Source organism: Populus alba, chromosome 9, assembly GCF_005239225.2.
Source record: "Populus alba chromosome 9, ASM523922v2, whole genome shotgun sequence".
NCBI lineage: Eukaryota > Viridiplantae > Streptophyta > Magnoliopsida > Malpighiales > Salicaceae > Populus > Populus alba.
In genome coordinates, this window is record NC_133292.1 from 5,953,058 (window position 1) to 5,972,730 (window position 19,673).

Below are 19,673 nucleotides of genomic sequence, written 5' to 3' on the forward strand. Positions count from 1 at the left end.
GGAAACGGAAAGAAAAAATCCCATCAACCCCTGCAAAATACCTTAAGGAAAACTCTCAATTAATTCTATCCTTAAAAATTCCGATATTCATCCTCTCTCTACTATTGTTGAAAAATAAAACAGTTCAAACAGTTAAATTATTTATATTTTGCCTTCATAATTTTGAATATCATAGAAAACATTTTGAATTAAAAAAAAACAATAAAAAAATAATTTTTGCTATTATTTTTTATTTAATAACCAAAAACACACATAAACACCGGCCCAAAAACTGCAAGAAATGCTTAAAAAACTGCCCTAACCTTCATAAAGTTTCTTTGATTTTGTAGAATTTTAGACTCTGCAATGATGAGATGAGTTTTGATCCACAATGAAGAAATCACAAGATGACAAGAGGGAAAGAGAATAGGTTCTGTTTCTCTTGGCGAGTTTTATGATATAATTTACATGGGATTATTTTGGTTATTTCAATCATTTTTCTTTACTGGTGATTTCTTTGTAATATTTAAAAAATATAGAATTAAAGTGTAAAATAAAATAAATAATAAGATGTTTAGGATAGTTTTTTTATTAATTCAATCATAACTGGTATCCAGAGCTGTTATTATGACTTGAAGTGCATTTGAATTTAAAATTATAATTCATTTTAGAATGATTTTATAAAATTTGCGATTGAGATAGGTGAAAGGTGTAAAATAAGAACGAAATTCGTAGTTTTTTTTTTTTAAAAAAAAAATTGATAGAACCTCCGAACATCACTATGAGAGAGTTTTCGTATTTTTCCCAAAAGAAAATTATGAAAAAGAAAAAAAGAGTTACAAAAGGACTAATTATTCTATTTATACACGTAATTTTATGTCATGTAAATACAAAATCATGGCATAAACTCAACTTGTGTCATAAAAAATCTTGATTATGATAAATAATTAGTTATTACGTTTTAAAATATTTTTTATTTGAAGATATATTAAATTAAATTTTGATATTAATATATTTAAATAATTTTAAAAATATAGAAAAAATAATTTTAAAAAAGTAAAAAATATATTTTAAAATACAAATAAAAACATGCTGTTACATTACATATTGTGAGCTAAGTTTAAACAATTAACATGATCATAATTATTTATTTATTAGAGCAATTATTATTTCAAACGACCATAGCCAACATATTTCGTGACAGACAACCAGATAGACCAGTCAGTCTTACATCACTCGGGCGACCGAACGATTTTGACTTGTATCACTGTCGTTTCTCTTCTTTCTTTCTTTATGTCTCTGGTTTTCTTCTCCAAATCACAAAACGGCCCTCCCCCTCCACAAATCTAACTGAACCAGAAAAGGACCACCACCACCACCACCACCACCATGTCCACTCTCAAGACTCTGATTTTCACTACAACACTACTGATACTAACACTGTCATCAGCAGCTTTGTCAAGACCAGAAGCTATTGATTCTTTACTTAAACGTTTGGATTCGAAGCGGGCATCTTCATCAGACCAAGAATCAGCAGCTAAAGCTGTCTTGAAAAGATTGCTTCCTTCTCATATACACAGCTTTTTGTTCAAGATTGTTTCCAAGGTACATAACTTAACGCCCTTTTTGTCGATTGAATTATGGCGTCTGTTTTCTTGAACTGGGTTAGGTTGCTTTAGTTTCAGTGATCTTGCTGTCCTTGTATAGTTTGCTGATAACTTGAATGGAAATGATGATTGGAGAATGTTCACTGATTATCGATTGATTTTACTCAATTGTAAACATCAGGATGTTTGTGGGGGACACAGTTGCTTTTTGATAAACAATTACTACAAGGAATCGAGCGGGAATGGACCTGAGATAAGGTATGTAGCTTTAATTCTTCTTTAATAGCTAGAGGCTGAGAGTTTTAATTTTGTGGCAATACTCGTTGGACACGATTTCTACAGAAAATCAGTTGCTGAAGCCTTTACTGGCTTTGGTAAAAAATGTCCTTGACATTTGCACAAGTCGAGCCAGTTGGTTTCTGTAGTATGCTCTCTCTAACAAGGTTGGATCTCGCTGGCTTTAGGAAATATCATATTTCAAGGTTCTGCAAATTTACAGTTTGACTAGCATTCATAATGATGGACTTCCACATTCGAATTTAATTACAAAATCTTTTTAGAGCACTTAAATATACTCCTTGAATCTGGTCAAACTGATTCCAGAGATGGTGTCTGAAATAGTTCAAGTTATTTTTTCCTTTTTAATTTCTTTTATTGAGATACAGAAAATGTGACAATTTTCATGAATGTCACGGAAGCTTAGTGCTAAATCATTCAGTGTTTCACCTTAGTGGCATTCTTCAAGTTCGGGTAGGTTGGAAGCTTATATAGTTTTCTTTAGAGAGAGTTGGGATAGCGTACTCGTGTCATTCCTGACAGAGACAGTTCACCGGGTTTTATATACTTTTATTCTGTCTTTTTTCAAAAAAAATTCTATACCATTCTACCTACAAAATCAAAGGGCAAGATGCTTCTCTGTCTCTCTCTCTCTCTCTCTCTCTCCCCCCACCCTTTTCTTTTGACATTTTGGTTGTTGTATCTCACTTTCAGTATTAAAGGCACCACAGCAGTAGAGATTGCATCCGGCCTCCATTGGTATTTAAAGTACTGGTGTGGGGCTCATGTTTCATGGGACAAGACTGGTGGTGTTCAGATAGCCTCGATTCCAAAGCCAGGATCACTTCCTCATGTCAAGGATAAGGGTGTAATGATCCAGCGACCAGTTCCATGGAACTATTACCAAAATGTCGTTACATCCAGTTGTAAGTCGTATTTCTTTTGCCTTTGTTTTGTGTTTTTTGCTCCGATCCATTATGTGATAATCACTATAGAAATCACAAGTTTAACTGTGCAACATTAGAAATGACTAATGAAATATACAAAATACTAGGTTATGGATACCATGAGCTTCATTATAGCTATCTAATGACATGATTAGCTTTACTTCAATTCATGTTGATTGCTTGAGATGCATATTAGAGTTAAATTACATGTTTTGCAAAAATCCGAACTGGGTCCTGGGTACAACAATTTATTGGTAACATAAGCATCCAATTTTAACGTCTTTCTTGTTGAATTTATTTTATGTGAGTGCATTTGTTTCAGCACATGCAAATCCTTTGATGCTCTAATACTATATATGCCATGATATCGGCTAGTGTTGGTAAATTGTAATAGCAGATTTTTTTAATGCAGATTCTTATGTTTGGTGGAATTGGGAAAGGTGGGAGAAAGAATTAGATTGGATGGCTCTTCAGGGGATTAATCTGCCTTTGGCATTCACTGGACAAGAAGCCATTTGGCAAAAGGTTTTCATGGTAAGCAGTGATAAACACCATTGTTTAACTTGATGCGTCACCCACTAGACTGGATGCTGAATTTCTCTTTTGCTATGTTGCAGCTCATAGTCATAGGTATACCGTACATACTTTATGTCTTGTCAAAACTCCATGTTTATGAGATGAATTTGTAAAGAATTGACATGCACAACCTTTTTGTGTACGACACTGGTTATTTAAGTCCCCACTCCACTGTGTAGTAAGCTACAACAAAGTGCACTTATCCATGCTAAATAGATTACCAGTGACTAGATTTATTTTTTTTTTAGATGGCAGCATAGGTGGCTTTTTTTTTTTTACCTGTGAAGTTTTTGATGAATAAGACACCTTGGCAAGTTCCAGTTTGGAGTGGAATGGCAAATTGGACTTCCAACCAAAAGGTTGCAGGTTCGTGGTCTAAGACCAATTATTTGATGCCGAATCGTAAAAAAAGGGAATACTGTTTGAGAATTACCTTCCCAAGACAATACTTTAGTTGGACTGTGGGATCATAGCCTATTAACGAGGCGCCTTGTTCAGTGCCATCAAAGGTAGTGAAGAAGGAACCTTGTGGTGTTTATTTGTGTTTATGATATAGGACCTTGCATATGGCTACTTTTGTATGAATTTGGATCCAATTCTATCTTCATTAAAACCATTTTATGTTTTCTTAATGTGTAAGACTTCTAGCCTTGTATGCGTGGTCTCTTTGTTATGTTTAAACTTTCAGTATATACAGAGATAATGACTCAATCAAGCTGATCAATTTTTTAATTTAGATGTACTTTTTTTATAATTGTAAGTACAATTGATTTGGCTTTCAACATGAGCAGTTGGTATTTTGATGAGACATATTAAGATGTTATATTTGGTCTAATTTATTCTGTCTGATCGTTGCAGAATCTTAATATTACCACAGAAGATTTGAATGATTTCTTTGGTGGACCTGCTTTCCTTGCATGGGCTCGTATGGGAAATTTACATGGGTATGTAAACGTGATTCATATTTCTGTCCCCCTTGTTTTTTTTCAAGGTATGTTAGTCTTGTTATCCGGAGGTCTTGTCTCCTAAATTTCAAGAAGTAATTATAGAAAGAGTGTAAGAGGGATAGATGCACATTATACGTTTCTGATGTCATAGATCCTTTTTATGCAAAATAACCTGCCTCCTCATATGCTGATCATTTCACCCAAAAGTTTTCTCCATGGATATGTGTTTTGAGCATTGAACCTTTCTGGCTTCATTAAGTTATTTCAAGAAGGCAACAAATTGGAATGTGAGCATTATCATGAGACTGTTGTGACCTCTCCTGGTCCATCCACAAAAGAAACAATAGCAAAAAACGCATCCCCAGAATTAGTGTAAATACATGACTATGAGATTCTGACATGCTGGATTAGCGATAATCCAAGAGATGTCCTCTCTCGACTGCTTATACATGTTTTGGTGATTGTCTTCATCTTATGCTTTTAGTATATAACTGCCTATTGCCTAACTGCAGTTGGGGTGGACCTTTGTCGCAAAATTGGTTAGATCAACAATTGTGTCTGCAGAAACAGATACTGTCTCGGATGCTAGAGCTAGGCATGACTCCGGGTAAAACTAAAGATTCCTAACAGAAACAGCTATTGATTACAATTTTCATGTAACGTAATGCACAAACAAGGCATTCAAGATGATAGTCCTGGCATATATCTTACACAGAAGTACGAGATAAAATCTTATTTAAAGAGATGAAATTTATATCGCATGCTCCTTCTCAATCTAATAATGTAGCTGATCAAATGTATTCCCCACTTTGTTCCAGTGCTGCCATCATTCTCTGGAAATGTTCCAGCTGCTTTGAAGAAGATTTTTCCTTCAGCAAATATAACGAGACTTGGAGACTGGTACTTTTCTTTCCTTAATGCAATCCTCCTCTGTATGGAAGAGCTACATGATCTGTCATTATAATCAAGTAGGCTACTAGTGCTTATTACTTAATTACTTTTATCATTTTTGATGTTGTAAAAAATGGATTGGGATTTTTTTTTCAAGCAATCTCTTTCTGTCTTAGAGTTTCATTTTGAAGCTGGGGTAACTTCCTGTTCTCATATATTAGGTTTATTTCTGTTTCTTATTCACATCAGGAACACAGTGGATAAAAATCCTCGGTGGTGCTGCACTTACCTTCTTAATCCTTCTGATCCCTTGTTTGTTGAAATTGGGGAGGCCTTTATAAGACAACAGGTTAAGGGTATGCGTATGACTGTTTTTTAGTTATTTACCTTTTCTGATCAGATTCTTTTCAATTTTTATCCTTAAAAACTTTTGCATAGTTATACATCATTGAATAATTATTATTAAATATTTTCAAAAAGGTGGGAACTTCAAAATTTCTGAAAAGGCTTGGGAACAGAACTTTTTTACATTTGGTGTCAAACTGTTAGAACCAAGTGTCTGTGTAGCTTTACAGATGCATGCTAGCATATGCATCCATATGCAGACATGCATAAGTGATATAGCTCAGCAAGGATGGTTCGAATAATGCCCCAAATAGATGTAGGTTAGCATTAGAAATATAGCATTGATACTTTCATTTGGTGTAAATAGCAAATCTCCATATTCTTTACTTGATCTTTGACTAACTTTTTGGTTCTCGGCAAGCACTATTTTTTTTCAGAATATGGGGATGTGACGGACGTCTACAACTGGTAATTCCCATACTTGTAGCTTAACAAATCTGTCTTGCCATCACGGGGTTCCTATTCAAAGTGCTTTAATAACTTGTATGTTTCTGTTGGTGGTAAACTCGTTAATGAATGATGATATCAAACACTCTCATCTGCTTTTGAGCTTTTCTGGCATTAGGAACAGGCCCACCGCCCAGAAAATTGATGGTCACTTGGGATGATCAGTGAAGTAGACAGATATTCTGTTACTGAATTTACAAGTGATCTGAAATGGACATGAAAGTACACTTCAAAAGCCTGTGAATTAGTGTTCATTCGGTGTCTACAAGATGTACATGGGAAGCTATTTTGCTTCGTTAACTCTTTAACTTATTTCACTATCAAATTAAAAAAAAAAGAAAAAAAAGTTTGATTTTTTGAAAAAGAAAGGAAAGGAAAAGGAGGAAAAAGATAAACTTAATTTCAGCTATTAAAAGATCTAAGGAAAGTGCGAAAAGGTATGCTATGGTTGGGGCCTTTGGGCTGTTTTGCATTTTAGTGATAAAGTTTTTTCCTCCCTTAGTGACTTCTGTTTTACTCCATTATTGATGTCCGTAACTGTGTTACTGTCTCTAAATGTGTCCTGATACTGATACTGGTCGCACTTTTCTTGAAATCTGAAGGGTAGCAGATGTAATAGGCTTTCTATTAATTGTTGTCAAAGGAAACAAGAAAGCATCACCTTCACTGTATTTGCTAACAGCTTTGAGGACATTACTGATGGAGAATAACACTACTTACTGGCATTGTAAAAAAAATATGTCACTGAAGTGCAAATGGCATGGAAAATGTTTGCATTTAACCCAAATATCTATGGCAAAGTGCAGATTGTAATAGGATCATCCCTTTCCCCCTTTTGTTTTATTGTGCCCTTGCCATGCTTGCTAACATGATACTTTCAACTGAACTTTACCTTGTTTGATGTAGTGATACTTTCAACGAGAATTCCCCACCTACAAGTGATCCAGCTTATATCTCTTCACTTGGTGCTGCTGTGTACAAAGCAATGTCAAGAGGTGATAAAGATGCTGTGTGGTTAATGCAAGTATGCTCCTCAGTTGTCCTAGCACTCTCCCCTTAGTCTTCTGTCTCCTTGCCAAAGTTATTATTTTTATTGGCATACATTCAATTGTCAAAATTTGCGCAGGGCTGGCTCTTCTACTCAGACTCTTCTTTCTGGAAGCCACCTCAAATGCAGGTACATGTGATGAGACAGAAACAACTTTTGTTCATAGTCTTCTTAAGATGTGGGCTAGCTTGCTTGGACTTCCATTTGTGAATTTTAGATTCTTAATCAGGCTGCCATTGGAACTGGTCAGAAGCAACAAATTGAAACACGTAGCCTTAAGGGGCACTACCATGTTGGCGAAATAAAGCATGAGAGTGGTAAAATACCTTGTGTGATTGAAGGAAATCATATTTCCACTAATTTCCCTGTAAACCTATGAATTCTAGAGTAAGCTGTGTTTGGTATTGCTGGAATGTGTTCTCAAAATCAACCTAAGGATCAGCTAAAAGGAAGTAAAGCATCACACTAGGGCTCCTAGAAATCACTCCTACAAAATCTTAGGGATCACACCTAAGATAAGATGCATCACACATCTAAACCTTAAAGGCTGAGGTCTCAATTTCATTAATTGAAAACCAGCCTCTCAAAAGTGGGGTTGCAAAGAATATAAAGGTGCACCTTAGCTGGTCACTTCATTGATGCTGAAAAAGTTGACTGGTCAACTTTCCCAACATTAAAAAATTACCCCTTACAAAAACAAAAATGACAGAACCTCCCCTGGCAATTAGACGCTCCAAATTATGCCATATTATCTAGCAAAGAATCTAGGTTAGCTCCAATTAGGATCAAGTCAAAACAACATGCTTGTAGGATTTGATTCCTCACCTTTTCTATAAATTTTCCAGGTGCTATTTGCATCATTTTCACTCTGAACCATACCTCAAGTTTTCTGGTCCCAATTCTCTATTTATTGGTGCTTCTTGCTGTCATACAAATGTGGCTTATTTTGGATACTTTCGCTGTTTAAAATTTCAACTTGGTGGAATTTGCAGGCTCTTTTACATTCTGTTCCATTTGGAAAAATGATAGTTTTAGATCTGTTTGCTGAAGCCAAACCGATATGGAAGAATTCCTCACAATTTTATGGCACTCCTTATGTTTGGTAATTAGCTGTTTCTTGCTGTGTTGGCAGTAATTTTACCCGTTCCTACTCTGTTTTTAAATTGCATTTGAATACAGTAGGAAATATATTCACAGTTGGTTGAACATGCATCAGGTGTCTGTTGCATAATTTTGGGGGAAATATTGAAATGTATGGCATATTGGATGCAATATCTTCAGGTCCAGTTGATGCCCGCATCAGTGAAAATTCAACCATGGTATGCTGGGTGTGTGAGTTTGAACTGGTATTCCATTCATCATGATACTTTAAGCACATAAATTTTGTGAACTACAGCAAAGTAAGCCATTTTAACATGATGATGGAGTTGAAAGAAATTACAATTAGTAGTGTTATTTCATCTTGATGCCTTTGATTTTCTCTATTTTTCTTCACATAAGTATGATAACTTATTTATAGTTATCTTCTGGCATACTATTTTTAGTACATGTATAGAACATTCTCGTTCATGTAACTTACAATTTAATGTTCAAGCAGGTTGGTGTTGGCATGTGCATGGAAGGAATAGAGCACAATCCGGTTGTTTATGAACTAATGTCTGAAATGGCATTCCGCAGCGGAAAACCTCAAGTTTTGGTAATTTCTGGATTGTAATTGCTGCTCTATGCTTGAATAGTTTTGGTAATTTGAGTTCAAGCTCTGGTAATTTTAGGATTGTAATTGTTCTTCTATGCTTAAATTTTAGTAGTTACACTAGTTTTACATGATTGATGCATATATTTTGAAAATAAAAAATATGGTTTTACAAAAACAACCATCACATAATTGGGTTTCCAAACCTGCTTGTTATTAATGCAATCTTCTATGGATATCTTGGTATAAATGGGAACATGAGACAGATTAAATGAGCGATCCTTATTCTTGTGCATGATTTTTGTTGTATTATGGACATTGTTTAACTTTAATGATTTTGTAGGAATGGTTGAAGACCTATTCCCGTAGACGATATGGTAAAGCAGTTCGTCAAGTTGTGGCAGCTTGGGATATTCTTTACCACACAGTTTACAATTGTACAGATGGAATTGCTGTATGTTTTCTATTATGTTGATTAGATGCAATATCAATATGTCATTTTAGTTTTCTTGATAAGATAAAATTAGAAACTGAACTAAGCAGGAGATAAGTCATAACAGTGACAGGAATTCTTTTTAATGTTCCAGTGTTCGATTATTTATCTATTTTTATATTTTTACTTTGTTATTTGATAGACTGGATTTCAATTTTGACTTATCTTTCTCTTAAATACTAATAATTGTTTTCATTTTCTGCAGGACCATAACACAGACTTCATTGTAAAGTTTCCTGACTGGGATCCATCGCTGAATTCTGGATCCAACATATCTCAACAAGACAATATGCAAATTCTCCTCACATCATCTGGAACCAGAAGATTTTTATTGCAAGAGAAAAGTTCTGATTTCCCTGAGGCACATTTATGGTATTCTACACAGGAGGTGATCCAAGCTTTATGGCTATTCCTTGATGCTGGAAATGATCTTCCCGGGAGCCTCTCGTATAGGTACATGTACACCTAATATGCAATAGTTATATCATGATCTTTGTCTTCTTCTACTTTAGAATCCTGAGCATCAACCACCATTCACTTCCATGTTCACCGGAAAGCGAGTAAAGCAATGCTTACATGATTCATCTGAATGGCCCTCATAATTTACTTTTAGCTCCTTGGTTGATATGTATCTGTTATGGCTTGCTAATCAGCCAAATTCAGTATGTGATTCAGCAGGATTGACTCGGTCCATTACATGAATGAACTATGCTTTTGACTTCATAAAATGCACGCTACTCATACTTTTTCGTAATTAGTGCCAAAGTTATTGGAAATAATTTTTTTTTCTATTTTCATTTTTGACAGGTGAATAAGATTTAACTGAATAAAGAAAGCTATTTTGAAACAAAAACTGGATCCTGAAACCCAAATTCTCATAGAAACTTTGCCATATTCTGAATGCACGTTTAGTTCGAGGAGAAATGGTAAGAGACCGTAACAGAATTAGAATGTCAACCAAAATTTCTCAGCTTTTTTTAAAAAGCATGTGCTTGTATAACATGGATACACCTTTGAGGCCTAAGGGTACAACTGAAAATACTTGTTTAACGATAATTCCACGCAACATACATATGAGCCAAAGAAAACACCAATTTCCTAAACAAACTCTATTACCCCAACCTTTTGAGCTGTAAAAACATGACTTATCCTTTCATCTGTCTCTGACTCTTCAGTAATCTCCAAGCTCTCTCCAGCAGCTAATATCAATGCTTGGTGTTTACTCGTGTTGCCTGACTATCTTCCTGGATTTATTATTTGATATCAACTTTAATGAATTGCCCTTTTTATTGAGAAGTTCTACAGTTCTTGGTGTGGTTCTGAGGTGTCAGCTTATGTTCGTATACTCACCCGTAAATTGTGTGGTCTGGTGAAAAGGGTGATGATGCATTGTCATGGAGTGTAGAAATTCTGTTGGAATTTTTGTTTGTGCAGATTACTCTTATATGACATGCGAAATCATTTGTGACAGGTATGACCTGGTTGACTTAACACGACAAGTACTGTCAAAGCTAGCAAACCAAGTATATAGGGATGCTATGATTGCTTTTCGAAGGAAAGATGCTAGAGCTTTGCATCTTCATGGCCAGAAATTTTTGCAGATCATAAAGGATATCGATGTGCTTCTTGCTTCTGATGATAACTTTCTACTTGGAACATGGCTTGAAAGTGCAAAAAAGCTGGCTGTTGATCCAAACGATATGAAGCTGGTGAGAACTAATAGTTCCTTAGCTTTGGAGAATAATAGCATTGTTATTATTTGATTGAATTGTATAAGCCAATGTTTCATTTATTCAATCATATGCTAAAACAGCTGAATGAAATTTCATGTCAAGATTAGGGTTTGCTGCACAATTTCTTTTCAGTTTTTAATTCTATCTATTTTATAGCTGTCTATTCTCTGAAATCAGATGTCACCTTGTCTTTTCTCACAGGTCATAAATCTTTTTTTTTCCTTGTTCAAGTTATGCCTTCAACTTTCTTTCAAGTTATATTTTCCCCTAGTCGATGTTTTTCCTGTTACATGTTTATTCACAAGCACTTCACCCAGTATGCTGAATTTAGAGACTGTTATCTATGATTGTGGATTTGGATCGATTTAATGACATCATTGTTTCAAAGGAGCAAGTTGTTGGAACAGTGTTTTCTTTGTTCTTTTTCAGAAACTATAACAGGGTTTTTGCAAGGCAAATTAGATGATGCAAGATTACTGAACTTACCGCTTATTTTTTCCAGTATGAATGGAATGCAAGAACACAAGTGACTTCAATGTGGTATGATACGACAAAAACCAACCAGAGCCAGCTTCACGATTATGGTAACGTTACTATTTACTCTTCACCTTCTTTATTATATTTTTAGGCCTCGGAATTGGGTACAGATTCTCTCCCTCTTTTCCTCTTAGCTAACAAATTTTGGAGCGGGCTACTAGAAGACTATTATCTTCCACGAGCGTCAACCTATTTTGGTCATTTGATCAAAAGCTTGGAAGAAAATAGAAACTTCGAGTTGACAGAGTGGAGAAAAGAATGGATAGCCTTCTCAAACAAATGGCAAGCGGATACGAAGATTTATCCTGTGAAGGCCAAGGGAGATTCTCTTGCTATTGCTAAAGCATTGTACAGAAAATACTTTGGTTGAATCATTTCAATGGCGTTAAAGAAATCTGGCGGGCTCAAAAAGATGAGCAGAGCAGTAAAAACCTGCACATTTATTTTAAGGGATTATGATATCTCTGGGAGTGGGATCCCTTCTTGTTTGGGGCTTTACAAAGAGACCTTAAGCTGTCGTGTTTCTCTGACTATTCCATTTGCAGGCACGGCCGGCCTTGTCCAACTTTGGCACGAAGAATTACTCCATTGTACACTACACAGTCTGTCACAGTTAAAGATCCAATAATCTTCCATTGATTTTAAGCTTGAACTTTTTTAGCCATTGCTCAATTTGATCTGATGGTTCATTGTTATAGATGTTGCAAGTGCGACAAACACCAATTTGCAGAAAAAATCAAAAGGTAGATGAGATTGAAGGGTTTTTCTTGTATAAACAAGTAACCGGTACAATTAGAATCATAAGTATGCTTCTTTCTTGTCTCTAGGTTTTACCCCAATTGGCTAACATCACATGTATGCCTAGAACAATTACCTCCAATATGCCGAATAGGCAGGGCACCTTCATGGATATATAAGCTGCAGGAGTTGGAGATGTTTATCCACCAAGGCGCGTGCCTCTGCCTGTTTTCTTGCATTTATCCATTTCATTCTATTTTATTTTCTGAAGGGCATGAAGGGTCTGGGTTGATTTCGGATCCAAAGAGATCCGGCCATCTGCTTTCTCATCTAACATATCTTCATCGTTAGCATCATCAAAGTTGGATTCGTTAGTAGGTCCATGTAGTCATAATATCGCTTCTTGAAGGCCAACCTGGCCACCAAGGTAGAGCTGTGTAGGAATGTCACATTTGTGTAGACTTGGGACTGCTTCTGTCTGTGTGAGTGTTAGTGATCCTGTCAATGCCAGCAAGGGCTCTAACAAAAATGCTTGACTCTCACTTTCTCTTTCCTTCTGTTTTCTCATTTCTTCCAATAGTGATTTGCTCGTGTCAATCCCTGTTTAGTCGATCAGAAAACATGAAAGACAAGTAAGCTCAAGAAACCACATTGACGAAAAGAGTTCCATTTCAAGTATTCTCACCCGCAAGATATCCGCCATGGACATAACCACTAAATCGTTCACTAGTGTGTTCACCAGTGAAGAAGATGCGTCCTACCGGGGCCTGAACAAAAGAAGCAAGATTTAGAGATGCATTGTGAAGCTCTCCCTTTATTTTTCCTCTTTTTTCTATGAAGCAACTGCAACATGGAAACTGCCATGTACAGCCAGAGTGAAAACAGAGGAATATATGCAGCAGAAATAAGATGGGAATTACCTTAATATTATGAACATCTTGGTTATCTGAAATGATGGGGTAGTTGCTGTAGCTGCCACGCTGGAATCTGTTGTTCCACCAGCGGGGCACTAGTATATCCGTGGCATTAGGTATATTGGGTCCAAACATGTCTCTAAGGACCCCCATAGCTTCCTCCAGCGTCTCCTCATCAGATTGAGCTTCAACACGTTTCGATTCCCCATTAGTCAGCGTCACGACCAAAATATTCGAACCAGGGTATGCATTTTCCATGTGCTGATGACAAAGCAACAAATCAGCAGCCAACTTGGATGAGTTCAGTGAGTCACTAACTGTGATTTGATTATTAAGAGATATTAAACTTATCAATCAATCACGTCTATTTGCCATAGTATAAGCATAGAATCTGCGTTGATATTACGTCTATTTGCCATAGTATAAACATAGAATCTGCGTTGATATTACGTGGATGTATATATGTGAAAATGTTGGAGACAGTGAGATCCCACAATGCTTCAGCAAGAGGACACGAGTGATCGTTAAAATATTTCAATCCTCTCCTAATCAAGTGAGAGGAAATAATTTTAGATGTTGTGGGTCTCAAAATTGATTATCATGCACATATCTTGTCTGCATATAGAGAAATAAAATTATAAAAAAGAGGCCGACATTGCATCGATTCCCTTAATTCAACTAGAATCGCCAGCTCTAAGACAATGACAGAAACACCAGGTGCATAATAACTGGAAGAACAATACAAAAACAAATAATGCAGCGGACTCTCGTTTGCTTCCTATGCAAGAAAGCTAGACGACATTTTCTTATCATGTTGCTATCAAGCTATCATACGAGATCTACAACAGGACAAGCTGCTTTATTTAGTCAAGCTATCATATGCATCGGGTTATGTTTGGTATGATTGTTGCAAATTGATTTGAAATGGCAGGAAGTAAATCTTAACTTAAATCAAAAGTTAAAAATGTTTCATCTTTAACTTATGGATTCTAACGTATACATCCTTCTTTATTAGAGTTGCTTCAAGTCAATTTTAACTTGTTTTTCTCATAAATTGTTTATAAAAAAACAACTTTTGAATTATGATTTAAAATCAAAAGTTTCATGCCAACCATAATCTAAATACGGGTGGGCCGGCCAGTACCACAGACCTCTTCTCTGCTAAAAAGGTCCAAGGTTTGAGCTTTCCCTTCCAAGAAATTATCAAAATATGTCACCATCGATGCTGAAACTGTTTGACATTAAACCTAAGCTGCCAAGCAGCAAGTTGTATAAGGATTGGAAAAAAGTCAGCATCCATGTTCCCCTTAGCACCATGCAGTCCATTGACTTCTTGAACTAAAGGTTGGCCTTATAAATGAAAGATTTAAATGCAAGGCACTTGGGACAGACAGAGAATCGAATCACAGCCCACCATACCAAAGAACAAGCACGTTTAAAATTCTAAATGCAGTGTTGAGCGATTGTTTTCAAATTCCATTAAGAAGAAGCAAGCAACACGGCATTCGGAATATGATCTGGGAAGCAAAAACAAGGAGGAGAAATAACCTGCCAGAAGGTGTAGTATCCCCTTCGCTCGTGAGCATAGATGAAGAACTCTTTTCCGGGACCACATGGCCAAAATTTAAATGGGAACTTGAGGAAAATCTTTGTATATATCATCACCTCGCATTTCTCTATGGCCTCTGTTTTCCACCTCTGCATTATTATTTTTAATTTAATTAAATACAGCACAGAACATTTACTTATAATATGATGGGAGCATGCTTCAAACCAGCTAAGCTTTCTTAACTTGTTCCGAATCCAGGTGATGTATTTTTCAATTTAAAACTAAGGAAATAAAAACTCATAATCTTCTGAGTCATTCCTAGATATCTGCCCGGAAAATTACGCAGATCATGTGAACAGATTAGCACCCTAAGTTTCACTAAAGAGGACAGATCACACCCTATGTATCTCACAAGTTACAGCACAAGGCTTGGACAATCATATGATTTTTCCTTCGAAAATAGCCAAGTAACAAAAATATATACATACATTCAAAACAAGATTAACCCCACCCAACTCTCTACGTAATATTTGAAGCAATCAAAGGACAAGATTCTTAATCAGTGCCATCTAAGATTTCTAATGCTACCTCTTCCTTTTTGCTCACTTGCCTGTATCCCAAGTCATTTGAACAAATCATAAAGAATCTTAAGGTTCATAGCTATATGTTGAAGCTGACACCAGTGTGTCCAGGAGTAGCTCACCAAGTTTAGGTAAAAATAAAATAAAAAAGCTATTCCAGGCAGCATTATTGTTTTTATTTATTAGTTCTGAACAGATCCGTAGCATTGTTTGATACGACTGCTCAGGATTGTTCATGGGTAACAACTGCTACAAAAAAAAAGAGAGACGAGTTGTCCCATTAGGGCCTCACACGTGGTGAATCAACCAAATGAGCCACCCAAGAACAGCAACCCATGAGCGAGCCTGTGGGTTACCAATTAATACTGCGGATCACCATTCATGCAACCCACGGTATTTGCTCTTCTAAAAAGCCAGTAAGACACCTCGAGAAGCTATCCCTTGCATCATCACACGACTTCAACCTTATTTAATAACTACAAGGCCTAGCTGCCATAAATTCCTGACTCCTTCAACTTCAATGGTAGTATTTAATATCCTGGGCCACAACCCTAAAATAACAAATGAAAGATTGAAGAATCCCGCTAATCCCATCCCCCATGGCCTAGGGCCTTATCCCTATATATATATATATATATATAAGTGTAGATTCCCCTACATTGGAACAAACACGTTCAAAGTTCAAGATGTAAACAATACACGTATAAGGGAAACAAAATAAATGACATTGAAGACATGCATGGTACATTTAAGACAAATAAAAGAGTATCAGAGTCGTATATTTATGAAAATTTTGGAAGCAGCACACTGACTCATGTCATGGTTGTTAAATATGAGACGTAGAATTTTTTTTTTTTAAAAGGAGGAACAGTAAGCAAGTTAAATAAAGGACTAGAAGACGTACGGGCAATGGAGGCCTGAAGGAAATGAGGTCACTTTGGAGAACACCGATACTAGCTGACAAAATCACATAATTGGCTTCGTACACACAACCATCCTCCGTTTTCACAACAACGCCGTTTCTCGAGTGCTGCAACTCCCTGACAACCTGCCACAAAGTCATCACTCAAAATAAACTGAGTGGGAAGAGGATGGTAAAAATCTATAGTATTAGCAGAGTCCGAGGCAATTAATTAGCATTAACAGTTACTACTCCAATGAGATAGATTCTATGAAGTCAAACCAAGAAAATATGTGCGCACTGAGAGATGGAAATGGAACGAACAACTTTGAAGTAATTTTTATTGGAAATATATTTAAATAATATATATATATAACATTAACATATTAAAATAATCTTAAAAATATATATAAAAAAATATTTTAAAACAAATTCAACCTAAATCAGTCACCCTAAGGTTTCATTAGGTTCTGATCAGTTCTGACTCTCTGGAGCAACTGAGGATATCTTTTTTTTTAGGGAACTGAGTACAGAAAAAAATAAATGAAGAAATGGACAGGACTGGCTAATTTGATGTTCTTAATTTGAGTTGATATGACATCTCAACCTACTGACCGTATAGTGGTCTAATTCGTGTCAGTGTTGGTGCAAATTGCGGGTTCAGGGACCTACAGCCTCTAGAGCGGTAAAAAACACTTCGCTAATTGAAGGATGACGACCAACTTTTTGCCGATCAATGGCTATATGATTGAAAAATCAAACATGTTCGTGGGTCAACTTTTAATGGCTCTATGTAGGGGTCCTCCACTCAAAAAGCTCACTGAAAATTTTGGTTTGTTTATCATCATGAGGATGTAGCAAGCAAAGGGTCAGAGAACAAAGTTTTAAGTTCTGGAAATAAATAATAACAATGGATGATGTTTTTCAACAACTTCCACAAGAGAATAATCAATGTTAATATGGTTAATATTTCAATTACAAGTCCGGCAAAAATATTCCATTCATACCTCCATTCCCAGTTTTCTAATGATCCGAAAGCATGTTTCAGACAGCTTTTCTGACAATAATGGAACAGCGTAAATGGTTTCTTGTCTAAATTGTTTACCATATCGCATTCATCGTGCTACGCTTAAATTTTCTTTCTTTCTCGAGTTGATGATGACAACAAGTAGATTTTATCATCTTTAAAGCGCATCAAACTTGAAAAATCTCCTTGATATGATGTAGATAGATACTTAAAAGCTTTACCACGGTTGAAATGACGGAAAAAATAACAGTATCCAAAAAAAAAAAAAAAAAAAAAACAGAGAGAGATCAGTTGACTCTTGTAAAAAGAAATGAAAAATGGCTGAGAATATGTTTATGGCAAAATGGTACTAGCAAGAATAGAATATTAAGAAAAGGCATAAGGCTTTTCTTAAAACGTCATTATCTGCAAACTCCAAAAGTGGGTCAATCAATCTCAACAGCAACAAGATTTATAGCTTTGCATCTGCATGAACACAAAACAGAACACAGTTTCCAATTTTCTTCATACACTTTTCTCTGTTCCTTCTTTTTTTTCCTTTTTTCGACCGCTCTGTTAACTCTTAGCATTTTCCCTTTGTTTTAGCAAATGCATAAAAGCGATAAAACAAATGCAGAACAAGAACAAATCATAAAGCAACAAGAAATAAGTTGTAGGAAAAGAAATCAAAAGGTGGTGTCTTTCCATTTCTTTTTTGTTTGTTTTAACTGTTGAGTTACCTTGTTGAGTTTGAGACGGTTGTCCAAGATTTTGCCCTCAGAGGTAAAAAGAAAATTCTCAGCCATTTTGTATAGCAAATGCTCATATCCTCTGTCATCTGCTACCAGAAATTCTCTTTCTCCAAAATCCACATATGTCGATATTGGCTCTACCTCTGTTTACACAAACAACCCATTAACTTCTCTGTTTAGCAGTCTTCAATCGGTTATTACAATACAACGAAATAAACCCATTTGAGTTTATTAATTTATTCTCCGCATTTTATGAGATAAACCAACAGATAAAAAAGGCAAAAACAGGGTACCGAAATGGTATTTTGTTTTCCTGGGAAACAAACAGAAAATAGTGTAAAATCAGTTGGAAAACCAACCTGCCATCTCAAAGTCATGAAGGATGAAATCAATGGCAAGCTCGATGGGCGTCTTTGGTGAACTGAACAAGCAAAAGACATTAAGATTAAAACTAATTAAGACCATTAAGAATTTTATATTAATCGATTGATTTGAAGACTTGAAATTTACCAAGGCTGTTCACTAACTTCACCGTCAAGGTTTGCTTCTAGACTCCTCAGCTTCTCAATTGCTGCGTCCACCGCCTTCTTGTAAGAGTCTGCCGCTACTCCACTGGGAAATATTTTCCCACTGCACCAACAACACAGCAAAAGAAATCCACTTTCTTTAGCATCCAAAGAGAATTTCTCTTTGAAATTTTCCGTTGCTCAGTGTCCAGATGTTGTGTCATTTTTCATTTGAAGGAAGATAGAAAGCTCAAAATTCGAGGCGGGAACGTATAAAGATACCTGCGATCATAGATATTATAGCGAGCATTGCTATAATCAGAGAAACAAGTGCGGAGGCCAGATTGAGAAGCAAGTTCCCAGACAGGGTTGGATTCTTTACCACCAACTCCGGCGATCCAACCGGCTCCAAGCTCAGCCGAAACGCCACCGAAATTCTCCTTTCGGATCCTACCACCGATACGGTCTGAAGCTTCTAAAATTATCATGTCCTCTATTCCATTCTCCGCCAATACCTTTCCCGCAGATATACCTTGACACAAGAAAGAGAACAAAAATTGCTTAATTTTTAGTTTCAGATTATAAGTGTTTATGAATATTCGTATCGGTTGTCAATTACCGGAGACACCGGCGCCGATGATGATGACGGAGGAGCGAGAAGGGGAATCCATTAGAAGGAGAGGGAGAGATAGAGAAGTGTGTGTGTGTGTGTTTGTGTATGTGTGTGTTTGTGTTTGTGTTTTGCTGGCGAGACATGAAGAATTAGCGGGAGTCAGTTTATATAGGCGTTTTTTCTGTTAGTTTTATTTTTATTTTTGGATTCTGTTTTTACGGTGGTGGACGTGTCTCTCTTTCTCTAACTTCGGGTTTTGACGAGGGTTGACTGACGCGGCAATGGAATGGGGGTGGATGCATCATCATTTCGATAGCGGTAGGTTTGGCAGTTTATTTTTATAGATATAAAATTGAAACAAATTTTAATTTAGTATATTTTTATAGATATAAAGTGGGAATGACTTTACTTGAAATTTATAATATCTAAATTATTTTTATATATTTAATTTTTTTTATGTCTTTAGTATATTTTTTATTAGATTTTCATGGTAAGAATCAACGAAAATATAACACATAATTCATGCATGATTAG

General features: G+C 36.0%; 2 protein-coding genes across 3 annotated transcripts; one reads left to right on the forward strand and one right to left on the reverse strand.

The window, feature by feature from the left end:
* Window positions 1–1,167: 1,167 nt before the first annotated feature.
* On the forward strand, window positions 1,168–12,243 carry LOC118027722 (alpha-N-acetylglucosaminidase). Of its 2 annotated transcripts, none has more exons than XM_035031172.2 (19): window positions 1,168–1,584; window positions 1,768–1,844; window positions 2,577–2,788; window positions 3,222–3,343; window positions 4,244–4,329; window positions 4,845–4,939; window positions 5,151–5,232; window positions 5,473–5,579; window positions 6,006–6,036; window positions 6,982–7,099; window positions 7,202–7,252; window positions 8,116–8,225; window positions 8,340–8,442; window positions 8,721–8,819; window positions 9,160–9,270; window positions 9,515–9,762; window positions 10,781–11,018; window positions 11,545–11,626; window positions 11,714–12,243. In XM_035031172.2, exons 1-19 carry the CDS (start codon window positions 1,369–1,371, stop codon window positions 11,947–11,949), a joined length of 2,424 nt encoding a protein of 807 aa, XP_034887063.1. In that variant the 5' UTR covers window positions 1,168–1,368; the 3' UTR covers window positions 11,950–12,243. The 2 variants fall into 2 exon arrangements, with proteins under 2 accessions (XP_034887063.1, XP_034887064.1); XM_035031173.2 differs by lacking the exon at window positions 1,168–1,584 and adding an exon at window positions 2,332–2,419 and having other exon boundaries at window positions 1,827–1,844.
* Window positions 12,244–12,385: 142 nt separating this feature from the next.
* On the reverse strand, window positions 12,386–19,256 carry LOC118027723 (polyamine oxidase 1-like). Its single transcript, XM_035031174.2, is given in 11 exon segments — window positions 12,386–12,798; window positions 12,800–12,917; window positions 13,003–13,084; window positions 13,238–13,492; window positions 14,780–14,929; window positions 16,266–16,409; window positions 18,009–18,163; window positions 18,380–18,441; window positions 18,531–18,650; window positions 18,809–19,058; window positions 19,146–19,256. Coding segments are annotated over 11 exon segments (1,539 nt in total). The 5' UTR covers window positions 19,198–19,256; the 3' UTR covers window positions 12,386–12,647.
* Window positions 19,257–19,673: the final 417 nt, after the last annotated feature.